General features: G+C 37.5%; 1 protein-coding gene across 2 annotated transcripts in view; it reads right to left on the bottom strand.

Annotated features, from left to right (window-relative positions):
- The window catches only part of Dpyd (dihydropyrimidine dehydrogenase), a 763,700-nt gene that overhangs the window by 295,211 nt on the left and 450,560 nt on the right, over positions 1-17,929 (bottom strand). For both annotated transcript variants that reach the window (XM_005357199.2, XM_013350051.1), the window contains exon 14: positions 16,887-17,051. In XM_005357199.2, coding sequence (XP_005357256.1) covers positions 16,887-17,051 — 165 coding nt within the window. The remainder of the gene's footprint in view (positions 1-16,886; positions 17,052-17,929) is intronic.

Here is a 17,929-nt window from a genome sequence, read left to right as displayed (position 1 = left end):
CACACTAGCTCAGAACTGAGTAAAATAGAGGGTTATTTATTTAGGGTAGAATCACAGATCACAATTCTCTGTTCCAACAGGGAACAGCAACCGAATCCAGCAGCAGGGAAAGAGGCCAGATGAGCACTTTTCCTTGGCATATACAGTATAAGAGGCCACGCCCAAGTGGGCAGGTAACTTGAAGGCTAATGGCGGTAGGAATTCCTTCAACATCGAGAAATAGTTTATTTAATTTGTTTTGGAAGTTAATGATAAATTTGTTGAAACACATATCAAATGGCAGTCTTTCAATTGGAAGGCTAAATTTATATTGAGTCCTGAACATCAGACAGAAATAGCCTTCTTGATATTTTCCCTGGACATTATCTCAATGCCAACACAAATGTGCTCCTATTTTTGCTTGGCCAATGATTGACATTTTTGCGCCGCCAGAGATTCATCCCTTCATCACACACAAGCAATAATACAAGCTCCTGTTTGTCTATTCTAGGAAATGACTAAGAAAACATAACCCCAATCCTCCACTCTACACTAGGTACCAAAATAATTTCACAGCTGATTTAAAACTCTTACCCTTGTCTTCATGCCCCAAGTGTGATGTGACCTGTCGAGGCAGGAAACCGTCAGAGCGCTCTCTGCAGTCTTGTGTCTGCTTTATGTTCCCCTGATCTCAGCAGAGCTCTATTCCCGTAGTTAAACCTCACAGAACAAGATAAAGCTTTCTTGCCCAATGAAGCAAGCAGTAAAGAAAAAAAAGGTTTTCCTTAAAAATGTACCTCTGTCTCAATTTTTGCCCAGAAATAGATATTAATCCTGCCCCCTTTTCCAGCTCAGTCAATAGTCAGAGAACCTCAAAATATAAAACTTCTCAGTAACTTTCTGTGTTGCTCACATCGGACTATTTCATTATATCCAAATAAGATGAAGTAGAAAATGGAAGACAGTATGCGTTCACCTCTGGAGTGATATTTTCTAAGCATGTGGTCCCACTGGCTTCTCTCATATGCAGTTCAAGGTACCTAAAACCTGGCTATGCACTTATCATTTAGTTAAACCACTTTTCTTCCATTATTCAGTATGAACAAGAGCAACAACGTGTAAGTCACATTACACATTACAACACTGACTTCACCTTGATAATATATTTCATGTAATCAAGCCATTGTCTGAAGAACAATAGTCTTCAGTGCTTTTGGGATGAGCGATAACCTTGTCCAAATTCTTTACAGGTAAAATTAGAAATTTAACTGTTGATTTTTCTTATGGTTCATGATTTTGCCATGCAGTTCTGTCCGCTTTAGATTACAGCCTCCAAAATCTATAGTTGATCAAATTTATTGTAAAAAAGAAATGTAGATGAAATCTCAAATTCTAAACAAGAAATGATGGTCAAATAGGAAGATGCCATTTATAAACTTTATGATCAATAAATACTAGCTTGAATGGTTACATTAAATAAGGCACTGCATGACGTTAGTAAGACTACAACACGATATCATAAGTAAGACTAAAACTGTAGAAATGTGACGAAGAAAGTTCTAATTCAGTGGAAGTTTCAGTGTGACCTCACTACTTAGATGCAACAAGTACACAGCTCCTTCTAAAGAAAACATTCAGCCAGCAATGAAACAACTAAACGCAAAATAGGAGCCACAGAATCTATTGCTTAACAACACCTCTTACAAAGGGCATGACTCAGAGAACGATGATGAGCATCCTTAAAAAAGGGTATGTTTCAAATTCATTTCAAAGTTCAGAAATTCATTTTTTATATACTCTAGAAAAAGGAGAAAAGGAAGAGACCCTGTCTCTATTAATATCTTTATAAAATAGGTGCCTGACACTTAGTATATATTCATGATGTATTGGCAGAATAAAATGAAAAAGCAGAAACAATTTATACAGGGAATAAAGTCTTGTTTCCATCATATATGTCTTCAGATTTTATTTTGAGGTTATATAAAAGTATTATGTATTTAAACATTTCTGCAGAGAGATAAGAAATTCCAGCTTTCATTTTCATTAAAATTAAATTGAAATGCTTTAGGTAGGCATGGATCCTGTGATTCCCTGATTTACTGTAAACTATAGCAGTCTTGACTGCATTGTTTGGGGGGGGATTACTATTGTTTCTGAATCTCTCCAGGAGACTCTATTGCCCTTGTACACTTACTCCCCATTCCAGAAAAGTATTGGCATCTTTCATTTCTGTATGTCCTTTAAGTCTGTGTTGAGATACTTCCTTGTGATTACTATCTTCATTGAAAAAAAGTGCTCATTTTCCCCCTTTGTGCAGTCAGTTTCTCTTATTATTATTTTAAACTTGTGTGTGTGTGCGTGGCGGGGGGGGGGGGGCAATAAATCTAGTTAGTGTTGCCCTCATGAGCATAGGTGAGATGTTACTTATAGGAGAATGAACAACTTACTTGGGCTACATCCCTGAAGAAAATGTATCTCTTTAGGCTAGTGGTTTTAACAGCCTGTTTTAGTCCTCTCCCAGGGCATGAGTTTGATTGAATTAAACAAATCCTATCCTATTTTACTTTCAAAACGGCAACCACAGACAAAGATTTGAGGTCACATACTTTGATTTCTCTTCCTCTGTCTTTCCAAAAGACATAACAGTGTACAGTTGACTAAGACCTGGAATGCTTTAGAAGGATTTTTATCAGGGCTGTTTTGATTGGAGAATGTCCTGCTTACCTAAGGAAGAACTCACATAATCCTAATTCTTTGTTTGGTAGACAACCAACAAAGAGCCACAAGAAAGAATTGGTGAGCATAAATATAGTAGTATATAAGACAGGGAATATATACCAATTAATTGGGTGCTTTAAGATTTTAAAATGTCACTGGTTGCACTGTGACAGCAACCTTTTCTCCGTACTTCAGTAGAGAGGAGTGGTGTCTCTGCTACCCTTACTACTGCCTGGGATGTAGTTCATTCAGAATTATTTACATTTTCACATCTCAGATGGGTTTATAAAAATTGATTATCTCCTTTTCCCTGATACATATTGTTTGTTAAAGTGGTAGGGGAAACTCTACTTGCTCCTTATATTCTATCTGGGTGCAAAATTCTCTTGCCTGCATTTCAAGGTTAAAGCCTAAGGCTTTGGTACCTAGCTCAGTAGTCTGAATTTGAATTGGGAGGACCTTGGAGGATTTTAATCAAGAGACTAGGGAACAATTCTAAATCACAGAGCTAGGAGTTGATTAGTCCATGGACATATATAACATGTAAAGTGTTTGAGGTGATAGTTGGTGTAACTAATAATCCTTGGTGTGTGTTGTTGCTCATGTTAGTTTTTATATTACTTTTTAGTAATTCACTCACAAACGTTATATGCATTGCTTTTGAAGTCTGTAATTATGTTTATTTTCTATATCAAGCTATCTCCTCGCACCTTGTAAACCCAGAACCATACTTAAATTTACAATTTAAATAAATGAGAAACAAAACAGTCAGTGATCATTTTAAGACTGAGGGTATTAAAGGGTACATTATGAAAAAATTAGCATGCAAAAGCAGCACAAAGCTAAATTATTTATTATGGAAAAATTAGTCAATCTAGTTACTCCCCTAAATTTTACATGAATAAAATATTACAGAAAATTTCCTTTTGGGTGATCAGTATATAGATCAGAAACTCCCCAAAGAAACTGTATTAATAAAGTTAACTCATTCTTTATTAATGCTCTAGGCATTTTAGCAACATGCAAAGTGAAATATCTACCTGAAAAATGACTTTAATGATAAGTTATTTCTTTGCCTTATGTACATAATGGAAAATTAGTTCAGGAAGAAAATCTCAAAGGGACAAAAAATAGCCAACTGTGAAATTTGCAAATACTTTCTTGGATTGGGTACAAATGCTATCCAGGCCAATACCAGGGATAAATTCTTTCTATCCTATTTACAACCTGATCTTGATTAGTGAAGAGCTCATTTTCCAGTTTGTGAATTATCTAGGTCCTTGAGTCTCTTCCCTCTGGCTGATTACCTCCCATTTCTCTGCTCATTAGCATCTCTACCAAAAGGGGAGGAGTCCAGGTAAACAGAAAAAAAAAGATCATATATTGGCAGTCCTAAATACTCTGATACTTGGTTAAAAGAACTAATAATTGCTTTTCAATTGGCAGTGGACATATACACAAACTTTTCACCCAGTCAAGAGCATAGCACAGCACAGCACAAAGATGAGACAATAGGATCAGAATTTATAAATTGTCAAAATCATAACACTTATGGCTTAAGAAGTTTCTTAAGAAGTATTTGTCTTTATTTGGATATCAGATCCTTAATATGAACTGGAGGTGACTGAGAAATGAATGGAAAGAAATACAGACTCAACTGGAAGCTGATAAGAGGCTCTGTGAAGCTGGTATACATTATCAGTCCTTGGATTTGTATATAAAATTCCTTTGAAAAGTTGTTTTCTTTTTCTTTCTTTTTTTTCCTTTCTCTTTCTTTCCTTCCTTCCTTCCTTCCTTCCTTCCTTCCTTCCTTCTTTCCTTCCTTTCTTTTTTAAATCAAGGCTTGCTTTCTGGAAAGACTCATTATTTATTTTTCTATTGGCACTGGGTTTTGATTCTATTCCATGTACTGGCTTTGTGGGAACCTAGTCGGTTTGGATCCTCACCTTCCTAGACCTGGATGGAGGGTGGAGGTCCTGGGACTTTCCACAGGGCAGGGAACCCTGACTGCTCTTTGGACTGGAGATGGACAAGGAGGGGGATGGGTGGAGGGGGAGGAAAATGGGAGAAGGGGAGGAGGTGAATAAAAAGAAAAGAAAAAAAAATTATCCAAAAAAAAAAAAACCCTTCTCTATTCTGATGTTGTGATAAAATGAAGAGTAGAGTGGTTGGAAGACCAGTGAAGCTCCAGTGCTGTCTTTCCTGGTGGGTTTGATTCAGTGACGTTTTCCTACCTGCCTGAGAGGTATTTTCCAGTAACGGACTTTGTATATATTATTTCCCGAATGTGTCTCATGCTAATGTGATTTTTTTGTGGTAAATTTGCTTCTTTAAGTAAAAACATAGCCCACAGATAGAATTTTGTGTCAAATGATGATGGTTTGTGATACATATTTAACTGTTCTATCAGAAAATTCCTTGTTTGTGATATTTGTCATCTTGCTCAGACACTAAACCAGTAGGCAAATGTCTCTCAAGACCAGGCTCCATTTAAATGGTTGATAGTGACCTGGATCATGCATGTAAGTCATAGGTACAGACTTGCATCTGACTTAAGTGGGATCAGTTACCTGTCCATACAAATGGGTTTAAATCAAAAGATTATTAAAATAAAGTGATTAGGGGGGGACTTTTAAAATAGCAATTCATTAATGCTTAAAAAGTTATTCTAAAAGGATTTCAAGTAAATGCCTTAAATGACCTAAGGGGAGAGACATGACTTTATTCCATGTGAAAACAAAAATCATTGGAGAATATTTCCTGCGGGTACAAAGTAAAAAATGAAACATCTATTGGTGAAAAGGGAAACGAAAGAGGAGAAACCGTATCAACAACCTAACCCATAAGAAAAGAAAATGGAAGAAAGGAGAGGAGAGAAGGAAAGAAAAAAGAAAAAGGGAAGAAAAGGAGGACAGGAGGGGGTGGAAAATGAGTTTATGGCAGAGCACAGCATGTAAGTGCAGGACTGTAGGTTGGCTGGTAACTTTGAGCTTGCCCCCTCAATTTCAACTCCATAAAAGAAAGGGGGAACTTTCTAAACCAAGTTTTAAAAGTTAACAGATTAATTGCTATAGAGATTAAGAAGAGATAAATATTCACGACTAGAGCAGAGAAGTAGAGAGGTAACTGCTAAAGTTTTACTTCTCCCTTTCTCTTCCCTGATATCCCCGTTTCTTTGAGGAAGGTATTAGAATTGAGTTTAATTAGAAATTAAAACACAAAGATTACCAGATTGATATCAAAGCAAGTGGACTCATCAAACACACTTCTTGGCTTTTTACTTTTGACCTTGATCTACATTTGTTCTTATGTAGACCTGGTTCCTTTCATGAATCCCTTCAGATAAAGGAAAAGTCTGAATTCATTGTGTCTCCCCAGTCCTCTGGATTTCTTTCTAACTATTCGCCATGCTCGGTGCCATGCGTCCAAATCAGAGAGACACTATTCTTACCCAAAGGCAGTCTGATAACAAATAGATAGGGAACTTGCAAAAAGCCTGGATTATAAGCAGTTAATACTTGCATAATGACTACTTTAAAGGTTTTGATGGATTGTTCTTAAGATTTTTCTCTTACTAAATGACATGAATGATCAACGTTTTAATCTCTCACCAAGCCAAAGCTTAGAAACTCAACCAACATTTGTTATATTCTTTAATACCAGATGAGGTTGGTTTTAACTTCCTGAGCGTTCCTATGATGCAGCATCAGAGTGAGGATGCTGACCATGGGAAATAACTCCTGAGATACCCAGAGCAGCCTAGTAGCTTGACTGAGAAGACTGATTGATCGTAGGGTGTTTGAGTTTGATCAAGTTAGAAATTAATCTTAAGACATATCTCATCAAAAGTACTCTTATGATTTTAAAGAATCTCTTTGTATACTGATTTTTTGATGAAGTATACTCCTACCCACTGAGGATAGCCCTACCCTCAGAGCTGGGCTCCTGGACTGAATAAAGTGGAAAAAGTGACCCAAGCCAATGCTCTGGTCCCAAATTGTGGATGCAGCATGACCAGTTATTTTAAGATCCTGGTGCCTGGCCCTGAGGACCATGATGATAGACTGTAGATTTGAGCTGTGAGCTGAAAAAAAAAAACACTTTCTCCCTAGAGCTTCTCTGGCAATATTTTATCATAGCAAAGGGAAAAGAAACATGGACTCAGACAGGTGTAATTTCTCTATAGTGTATGTAATGGAGTTCCCCATCTCATTCTCTATATTAGAAATCTACACCTCTTTATTATTATTAATTCTGATGAGTCTTGCTAAAATTTTATCCATTTTGGTCTGCTCAAGCCAGGCTTGCCTTCATTGAATTTTTTTTTCGTTCACTGATTCCCCCACACCATTGATATTCAGTCTATTCTTTAATCACATTAAGTTTAAGTAATTTTCCCTCCTAGTTTTGAAAGGTAGAATTTGAGGTCATTAATTCAATATTTTCCTGCATTTACCTCTCATGCACTTATGCATTTGGTAGTGTAGTTTTCCTCATGAGTAATTCCTGCATGGCATATGACAAATTTAGGCAGATTTTAATTTCACTTACTTCAAAATACTTTCTAACTTCATTTTTTTCTTGATATAAGAGTTAAGAGTGCATTTTTCCCTTTAACAGTTTGAGTATTTTCAAAATACTTTTGTTTCAATTGTGAATTCAATTATTTCATCATCAGAATATGTATTTTGTATGACTTAAATTATTCTAGAAACATTGGAACTTCTTAGGGGGACTAGAATATGACCTATCTTTCTAAATGCCCAACAGTTAAAACCAAACAAATTGCCTGGACAACATTTAAAACCAAACAAACGAATTGTGTTTTATTAACACTGAGTGGCATGTTCCAAAAACATTAGTTAGGTAAGTTGAATGATAGTATTTTACAAATCTAATAGTTTCATTTTATTAATTACTGATATCAAGGTAATAGCCATCAAAGTGTAATTACAGGTTTTCCCATTGTTCCTGAAAGCTATATTGGTTTTTACTTCATGTATCTTTCAGTTCTGTTATGACAATTATAAACAGTGCTGTTATGGCCTGCTATGGAGAAATTGATCCTTTACCATGACAACATGATCTTTTTGCTGGGTTGGTTAATATGCTTGCTTTGGCATCTGTTTTATCTGCTATTAATGAAATATATTTTTTATTAAAGTTGACATGAAGTATAATATCAATGCCTTTGATATAAATCATATTTGAATTTTATACTTAAAATCATATCATAAGTATAGTTGTGTCTTGCTCTTTTATGTCTAGTCTTTAAATCTCTGCTTCTTAATTGAGGTATTTAGGCTGTTTATCTTTTCAATGAACAGAGACTGTGAGCTCTCTGCCTGAATGATCAGGCTTAACTCTATCATCTTTCTCTAAACTTTAGTTTTCTCATTCTTCGCTCACCACTTCACAACTAATCCCCTTTCTTCTTCACATGTCTTAAACAACTTTATCCTGATTTTACTGTTTAGATAGCGTTTCACACTGTAGCTCAGATTGACTGGAACTTGTGGTGTATCCCAAGCTGTCTTCAAACTCACAGCAATTTCGTGACCCAGCTGTCCTGTGTTGAGATCATAAGCGTGAGCTACCACACCTGATTTATCTGTGTTCTTGTTTCCTTTTATCTGTCTTTTTTTTTGTAATGAGTGGATCATTTTATGTCTTCTGTTAGCTTTTTATCTCTAATTCTTTATCTCTACTTCCCCATTGCTCTCCCCTTCTACCCTTCCTTTCTCATTTTATATTTTACATTTTATATCTTTAAGTTTGCCATTCTTTTGATATGTCTTAGAGGTTGTTTATGACTTCCATCATATTTACTATACAATTCACAGCAGTTTTATTTCTGGAAGATTTAATATTTTATCTATCTTCTATTTCTTAGCCTTTGACTATTTGGAACATAGTCAAATAATTCTGTCTGGCCATTTCTGAGATGGCTTATATCAATTGATTTTCCTTTGATTATAGTAACATCTTATTTCTTACATAGCAAGTGAATTTTATTGGCTGTAAGTCACTATGAATTTTACCTTGGTTGGACTGGGATATTTCTATATTCCTCAAAATGTTTTCAAGTTTTGTTTCCAGTTGATAATTTCAGCCAGGCAAATAACTCTGCAATGCTCAGTTGGGACATTCTCTTATGTTCTCCCCAGTGGTTTCCATTGATGGAGCTTTCCAATTTGTTGTTAATTCCAAGTCTACTGAAACAAACAAACAATCCTTGTTCTCCACCCTATTCAAACAGTTCCTCTCTATCGATTGTTTGATTCACCTATAACAAACTAGGTATACTCTGCTATATACTGTGTGTGGGACTCCTGTGTAAGTTTCTGACAACTCTGTTCTCTCTTAGTCTTTCCTGTCTTGTTCGCTATCTTATGAACTCTAGTCGGTTTGTTCTCTGATCCCTCAGCTCTGTCTCAGTTCATTTTCATAAACTCTCGGTAGCAGGGCAGATTTTTTTTTATTTCAGTGATGACTGTCTTGACTGTATAATGTTCTGGGTCTTAAAACCCATTGTTATGCTTCATTTTTGTTGTTTCACTTGGGAAAGTAAGCCAGGTTTTTATTACTCTAACTAGCAGAAGCTTTCTTTTAAGAATCTAGAGACATCTATCTCAAGAAAATATTTGGTCACCGCCACAGTCCCTCCGCACGGTCATCACACTCCCAAGTCAAAGCCTGTGAAGCAGAACAACCAGTCTGCCTCTTAAGATGGCCAAAAAGAGTCTTGATGGGGAAAAACCTTGTTAACCAATAATCTCTAAGAGGTGGAACATAGTTTAGGCATGGCTTTCTAGAACCAGGAGATAAAAACCTGTGCACCACTTAGATACTCTCTCTGTTTACAGTTTCCTTTGTGGTTAAGCATAGTCTGGATCTTCCATTGCTGTGGCGTGAGTTTTCCTCTTATAATAAATAAAATATATTTGTGTATCTTTAAGCTACCCTGGTTATTTCCATATCTAGGTAACAGCAACCGAGTCTCACTATGTAGCCCAGAGGGCTCAAACTTGCAATTCTCTTACTTCAGCTTCCCAAGTGCTAAGGTTACCAGCCCAGTTCAGTCTTTAATTTCTTTTCATATGGATACCTATTTAAGAATAATATTTTATATAAACCAGTTCATATAAATTTTGAAAATAGTTTTCACTACATATTTTAAGTGCCGCAACTCTGCTGTTACATTTGCCTTATCAAATATCTCTTGTACAGTCTACTGAGGAAAATTACTAGAATGAAGTGGAATAAAAGTTAATGCCAAGAGCATTTCGTGGACTATAATACACGGTAGTGAATAATTGCAGGGTGTCCGAATGCCATGCATAAGACCTCGGTTAGTTTTTATTTTTTTATGTTTTTTAATTTATTTATTTATTAAGGATTTCTGCCTCCTCCCCGCCACCGCCTCCCATTTCCCTCCCCCTCCTCCATCAAGTCCCTCTCCCTCATCAGCTTGAAGAGCAATCAGGGTTCCCTGACCTGTGGGAAGTCCAAGGACCGCCCACCTCCATCCAGGTTTAGTAAGTTGAGCATCCAAACTGCCTAGGCTCCCCCAAAGCCAGTATGTGCAGTAGGATCAAAAACCCATTGCCATTGTTCTTGAGTTCTCAGCAGTCCTCATTGTCCGCCATGTTCAGCAAGTCCGGTTATATCCCATGCTTATTTCAGACCCAGGCCAGCTGGCCTTGGTGGATTCCCGATAGAACATCCCCATTGTCTCAGTGTATGGGATCCTGAGTGAGGTAAGCCAGACCCAAAAAGAGGAGCATGGGATGTACTCACTCATATTTGGTTTTTAGCCATAAATAAAGGACAGTGAGCTTATACTTCGCGATCCTAGAGAAGCTAAATAAGAAGGTGAATCCAAAGACAAACATATAGGCATCCTCCTGAATATTAACCTTCATCAGGCGATGAAAGGAGACAGAGACCCAAATTGGAGCACCGGACAGAAATCTCAAGGTCCAAATCAGGAGCAGAAGGAGGGGGAGCAGGAGCAAGGAACTCAGGACCACGAGGGGTACACCTCAGTTAGTTTTTAATAATGACCTCTGAGAATAAGTATTACCGCCTCACACAGGGAGCGACTGAGGTTGATAGTGTTGCTCAATTGCAAGTGAGTTACAGGCTGTTTCCATCCTTTCCATACTGACTGTGAGCTCTCTGCCTTTGTCAACTCTAGGGATGTCAAAGAGAACTGAGTTCTGCTGGGATAACAGGATACACACTCTTCTACCTCCACTTTCAAAATTCCCATTACTATTATAACTTATATCTATTTTATAAACTAGAGTGCTTAAAAATCCAGTGAGATGGTGCTAATTGTTAATCTGAGGTCAGATTCATCCAGAAGTTAGGTAAAAGAAGGAGGCTGAGAAATACCCATATCCTGAGGAATTTATAAACAGTATTAAGAAATCACTGTGGTGTGAACAAGGACCCATTTCCAAGGGACCCACCAGCCTGCCCTTCGGGAGCTGTTTCAGCAGTTTCTTAATTTATCACTTATTAATCAGTTTATAGAAATGGATAGAAATAGACTTGACAAGCTCAGAAAACTCCTGAGGGAGCTGAAGTGGAACAAATGGACTATCCCATAACTTTTTCTAGACAAATTGATTGAGTTACAAAAGTTCCCCTCCCACTATTGAAAGTTAGTCACATTTTTTTTTTAACCAGGCTTGCTTGGGGTGAGTCAGCCTTCTTGGACCTTGTAAGGAGCCCCTACTGAGGCTGCTGAATAATAGGCCTCCTCAGAAGAAGCAAGGAGCATTTTGTTTGTTCGAATAGTATTTGTAGTCTGACTCCATCTCCATCTAGCTAGTATTAGCATTTCTGGATAGAAGATTTAATAGAAGGCCTGGGAACTACATAAACCTAAGTTGAACTGAGTTGCTAACATTATTTCCTACAGGAGGAGATAAACTGCAGAAAGAAAGAACTGGGCTAGCCAGTGTTTTTAGCAGGGACTAAAGCTCTAAAGCCATAGTAACGACTGTCTGATTACAGAGGTTTTTTGTTCGGTAAAAATATTCTTTTTTTTCTTTTCTTTTCTTTTTTTGCCACCACAACCGGCGAAGTCTAGGCTTGAGAGTGTACATTTGTGGAAGTAGTTAAGGAAAACTTGTAATAACATTAATGGTCATTTTTATGTGCTAATTTTAATTCATTAATTATTATTTATGTGTATGCCTGAGTGCATGCATGTATGAGCTCCTGTCAATGCAGTTGCCGGTGGATCTAGGTGTTAGATTCCCTGGGACTAAATTTACATATGATTGTGAGCCAGTCTGTGTGTGCTGGGAACTGAACCTTGGTCCTCTAGAAGAGCAGTCACCAGGCTCCATCACTGAGCTGTTTCTCCAGCTCTCCCAGTGTTTTAGGGCTGAAAAGAGTGCCACCTGTTTTAGTTTGGGCAGAAACACAAGCAGGAACCTGGAGGCAAGAATTGAAACATGACCATGGAGGAATAGTTCTTACTGGCTTGTATCACCTACTCCTGGGTCACACAGCTACCATTATTATACAACCGAGAAGGACCACCTTTCCAGGGATGGTACTACCCACCGTAGGCTAAGTCCTCACACATCAATCATTAATCAAGAAAATGTTCCACACATGTGCCTACAGACAAATCTGGTAGAGGAAATTCCTCAAGTGATCTCCCCTCTTTCCCGATGGCTCTAGATTATGTAAAGTTGGCAAAAAACAAACAAACAAACAAGCAAGCAAACAAACAAACCAAAAACAGAAGAAAGCAAAGATGCATACCTCCCCCAAGCTATAATGGGAAGATTGTTAGTTCTTCTGCCTCACACACTGGCACTGGCAAAGGAGAGGAATGTATCATCTCTTTGCTCTTCTGATTTGCATGTCATAAATGTACAACTATATGAAGCTCAGTTCCAAATGAAGAGAAAATTATCTTAGTAAAGAGTTCTAATGAGGGAGTTTCACATATCCATAAATAATGCCGATTCTACATGTAACACAATCATCCAATGAGCTTTATACAAAGTATAGACTCTTTAGATATGTAGCTTTGGTGCCTGTCCTGGAACTAGCTCTTGTAGACCAGGCTGGCCTCGAACTCACAGAGACCCGCCTGCCTCTGCATCCCATGTACACACAGACAGATATATATATACACACACACATGTACACACACACTCATTGTGCCCACACCATAATTTCTGAAATGATGGTTGAGCTCAGACAGGAGTGAACCACATTCTTTCCTTCAGTTGCCCAAGTGATTCTAAAATGCAGTTGAAATTGAATTCTTGGTCTCAGTTCTCCAGAATCCTTCCATTTCCAGGTATATATGGCCTAAAAGTAGAATGAAGGTGTCTGGAGGAACAAGGGGGACTTACAGGAAGGAAGGAAGAAAAGAGCTGGAAGGATAGGAGGACTGAGGGAAATAGGCTCAATGAATGGTACATGCTTGTTTAAAATTTGGAAAAGATGGAACAGTTAAAAATTCTGTCTTTATCTTTTACCTTATTTTCACTTTGCACATGTTTGTGGTACATGTGTGTGCACACACATGTGGAGAATGTGCATACTCATGCAAGGATGTGTGGAGCACGGAGGTGTCTGTCAGCAGTCTTCCTCTGTGGCTTTCTACCTTCCTTTTTGAGGTAAGAGGTCTCTCATTCAACCAAGAACCCAAATTAGCTAGAACAGACGTCCAGTTCTGAGAACAGCCTTTCTCCCCCTCACGGCCGCCATGGTGCCAGGACGTGGGTTATACTTGTGTGCCACAAGGCCTGGCTTTGCCTGTCCGTGCAGGAAACTGAACTGAGGTCCTCAGGCTGGCACAGTAAGCACTTTTCCCACCGATCCCCCTCGGCGGCCTCATCTATCCCTGATTTTCAAAAGGGGATGTGTTTTGAACATTTCACTTCTGCATAGTCATGATCTTTCATAACCTTAAGAATTTTGAATTATGCCCTTATTATCCAGAAGAAGTTTTTCCTGGGTGGAAGGAATCTCCGGTACACACGGAAGAATAAGAATTAGCATTTAGAGGCTACTGACCAGCAACACCTCCTAGAATGAGGATGGAGAGCATCTTCTTTGGAGTCATTGTGAACTTACTCGTGTGCAGTGCCATTAGCTGAGAGATAGCATTGCCATCAATGAAGATGAGGTGGTAAAGTAGTGAAAGAATATTTACAAAGCCACTGTCCCTCCTCTGTCAATGTCTCCACAAAGTCCTCATCCTTGTCTGCTTTGTCTTTGCCAGTAGATAGTCACCACAGAATGTCTGCCTTCCTCTAATTTCTAGTTGCCCAGAATGATACAAGAGTATCTTTCTTTGCTAAGCAACTACATTCAATCAAATTGCGGCAAGTACTTTTTTGGGTTTTTTTTTTTTTGGTCTTTTTTCCTTTTTAAGCCTTAAATATGCCTGTTCTCAGCTTCTGTAATGCCAGTGAAAAGATTCACTTTAAACTGATTTCTGTAAGCCCTAATTATACAGTATATTTCATAATAAGCTTTGCAAAATCTCAGCTTACGAACAAAACCTCCGTTAGTAATAGCTTGTCACTACAATGATCGGTGTGCCAAATTTAATTCACAGATAAATATAAAGGAAAATCTGGGAGCCAAGCAGGTCTAGCTTGAAGGTGGGCGCTATTACAGCCCGAGTTCAAGTATCCCTCACAGAACCTTCCAGAGGCTTCTTACCTTTAAATTCGTGATGCTCAGTTGCTGTCTCCTCTGATTCATAAGCAACTCTAGTCTCCCCTTCAGAAACAGACCCTAGCTGCAGATATTAGCTGCCTGCATCTTCTCGCACACTTTCATTTTCAGAAAACTCTGCCCTGGCCTAGAAGCTGCCACAGTGGGTTGAATTATCCAATCTCTGTCATTAAAGGTGGCAGCCACACACTTGAGAATGGTGTGGGGGACTCCAGTGAGAGCGATAATTAAAGTTGGAAGAAGCAGGGTCACCTCCTTTCACTCAGCTCATTGGCTTTGGCATCAGAATAATTCCGAAACAGTGGGGGGAGATGTTCCTCTCAGCATGGCAGTTTCTGGGTGCACACGTGCGTTTTCCACGGGTTCAAATGAGAATGCCACTTTAATTGTGTTTAAAGTGTTATTTTTGGTATGCGGAGTAAAAACGGTAAAAATAAATTCTAAGAATATAGAGCAAAGACTAATAAGTATAATCGAAATGGGAAAAGAATTGGGGGAAAACGGCATGCATTATTTTTTCAAACACACAAAAGCTTTATAAGAGAAGAGCATTGTTGTCAGGATAGCCTGATGTTTAAATGTGCCTCTTCTTTCTTCTTGGCTGTGGGATCAAAAAGCCATGCGCTTTTAACCCAGTTTTCCCCTCCTTGATTGTCATTTCTCAGTGGCCATTATTATCACAACTTATTCCTGCCTCAGAAAAAGCAGTATCATGTAAGTTTAAGAAAGTCACTGCTGGGCATTGCTTTTTGAACTAAAATATTTTTGTTTGGTTGGTTGTTCATTTTTACCAGAAACAGCAATCTCATTAGATAGTGAAGCAGTTTGGGGGAACATATTTATTTCATACTGTTTTATATGTTATGTTAGAAAGTAATACTGACTTTTTAAGAGCAATCCCAGGCAGGTACACTGACGATGCCAATATACAGAGGAGTGGATGGTAAGAACAAAATTCAAATTTCAACTCCAGGATATTCAATTCATATTCATATTCAATCCTGAGGAAGATCCCCTACTTTTGTGGGCATCAGTTTCCTCCACTATGGATGTAGGCGTGTAATAGTATCTATTTTAGGAAGATGCTGAAGAACCCAGCAAGTTTAAAATACACAAATTTTATTTATAACAATGTCTGGTGCAGTATAAGCAAATCTTAAGCACCTACCCTACCACTGTGATGAAAATGAAATGTTCAGAACCTAGCAGAGTAGTCACTACTACAGACCTAGTTAGGGTACTTATTAATATTTTTATTTTAACAGTTGAGTCACTTGCTCTCAGCTATCTAAGGAAAAGTTTCCTAAAATGATAATGCTCCCATAGAAAACAAACACTTGGTATCTTTCTTGCCAAGACTTAACTGTATCACAGGAGAAAAAATTACATCAGGCTCCCAAACAGAGGAACTCCTAATGAGCAGACGCTTAAGATTTCTGATGGGTGCCCATAGTTCCATCCACATCTGAAGCACTGTGTTGAAGAAGACAAATCATGCCTGTCCTACATGCCTGTATTTTGGTTCAGTGTAAGAGAGAACCCAGAAGCAGCCAAGCTACCTGAAAGAACACCTCTTGGTCGGCTGAGCAACTGCATGTTTGTTTTGGAAGACTGATTTTTTCAGGTTATAGGAAACCGTTTGTGAATTCCATTAAATTCAAAAGTATTTAAATATTTAAAAATACATATCATGAGAGCATGTGACATGTGCTCCCTTTTGTCCCTGTGGAAAATATTTCCTATAGCATAAACACACACGCACACACATACACACACAGCTGGATACTTCAGGCTCCATTCACCACAGCTCATTGAAAGAATAATAGAGACACAAAAGGGCAGGCATAGAGACAGGGAGTGGGAGAATGAATGAATGATAACGAGAATAACCATAACTAGACTACTAAAGAGAAAATATTCCTCATTACATGTCAATCTGATTTTACTGCAAGGATTCCGTGTGCTTCCTTCAGAATAAAGCTTTCTACAAAACATAGCGAGTTCATTTAGTATAAGGCTGTTAAAATTATTTGGCAAATTATCTCCCACTGAAAAAATATAAATAACCTACATAAGATATTCTGTTTCCATCTGAGCTTTATATTTACAATGATTTATAGCCTGCAATTTCTCCCTAAGGTCATCACCTTCATAAATACCAGCCACACATGATGAAAACCAACTCAGTAAAATGGGTATTTCATTCCTCTTTCTTCTGCTTATGTCGAGGCTTCTTCCATGCCCACAGTGCCCATTTATAACAAAACCTCACACGGGAGGGATTTTTATGAGTTCCCCAGCTTCCTTTCTTTATCTTTCTATGCATCAGCCAAGCAACTGGCAGATTCTTTAATAAAATATATTATATGCATTAATATTTATAAGCCTATGAATTGGATGTTTAAATAAACATTCAGCAACTCATGCCCATTCTCTTGTTTTAGATGTTAAATCACACTTACATTGTCCGGGAAGTCAGCCTTTAGTTCGGTGACACTGTGACACCAATATGCAGCTGTTTTCTCACTGATGAGCTCAATGTTGAGGAAAGAGCTTTGTCCAGGGCCGTACATGGGGCCAGAAGTGGTCCCCCGAATGATTCTAGGCGAGACGTTTGTCACGATGTCCTAATGAAAGAGAAAACATATTGAGTCTCTGTTCCACAAAGAAAACCTGCGATCTTTATTATATACTCATTTCCATGTGACAATATTTTACTAAGTCTCTTCCCACATTTTTCCAGATGAGATTTTAACATGCTTTAAATTACAGTTGAGCATATGCTATTTCCAAGAGAAATGGTAGAATAAACTATTTTCTAGCTTTCGATAACTTCCTACAGTCCTTGCTTGTACTAGTAGGGAAGAAAAAAACCTTTTAATTAAATAATTTCATGCTGGTTTTGGGTGTACATATTTTAGTTTGCTTGCAGTTTTAAGAAATAAATAAATAAATAAACCATTAGAATTCCATGTAAGTCTATGTAATCTAATCATCAACTCCAGTAAGAATTAATGTTTAAAGACAAAATGTATAATTTTCTTAAAATGTTATTTAAATGCAAATCAACTAGGAAAAATATATTATTATTACTAGCTCATTAAACTTTAACACATATTCTAAAAAATTAACTATATCAAATTACCTGTACATATGTATAAATATGTGTACCTATGCATATAAATACATATATATTTATATTCTCATAGGATATACATATACATATGTGAGTATTTGTACTCCCATTCAATTTGAAGATAGTTTCCCTTCCCAAGATTGAAATGAGGTTATCAATAACTTCCTGATAAATATAAACAGTAAAATTAACTTGCTTGTTAAGTGTAATTACCAATCCCAGGCTGCTTCTAAATCAGTATTAGCAAAGAAGAATAACATTCATCCATTACTTAAAACTAAAAAGAAACAAAGAAGGAAAAAATGTTTCTATTGCCAACTTCCAATTAAAATTAATTTTGAATAAAGGTCATTTAGTTAAGGATTTATC

This window comes from Microtus ochrogaster, chromosome 21 (assembly GCF_000317375.1).
Source record: "Microtus ochrogaster isolate Prairie Vole_2 chromosome 21, MicOch1.0, whole genome shotgun sequence".
NCBI classification, from domain to species: Eukaryota; Metazoa; Chordata; class Mammalia; order Rodentia; family Cricetidae; genus Microtus; species Microtus ochrogaster.
This window is presented reverse-complemented; position numbering and strand designations above follow the sequence as displayed.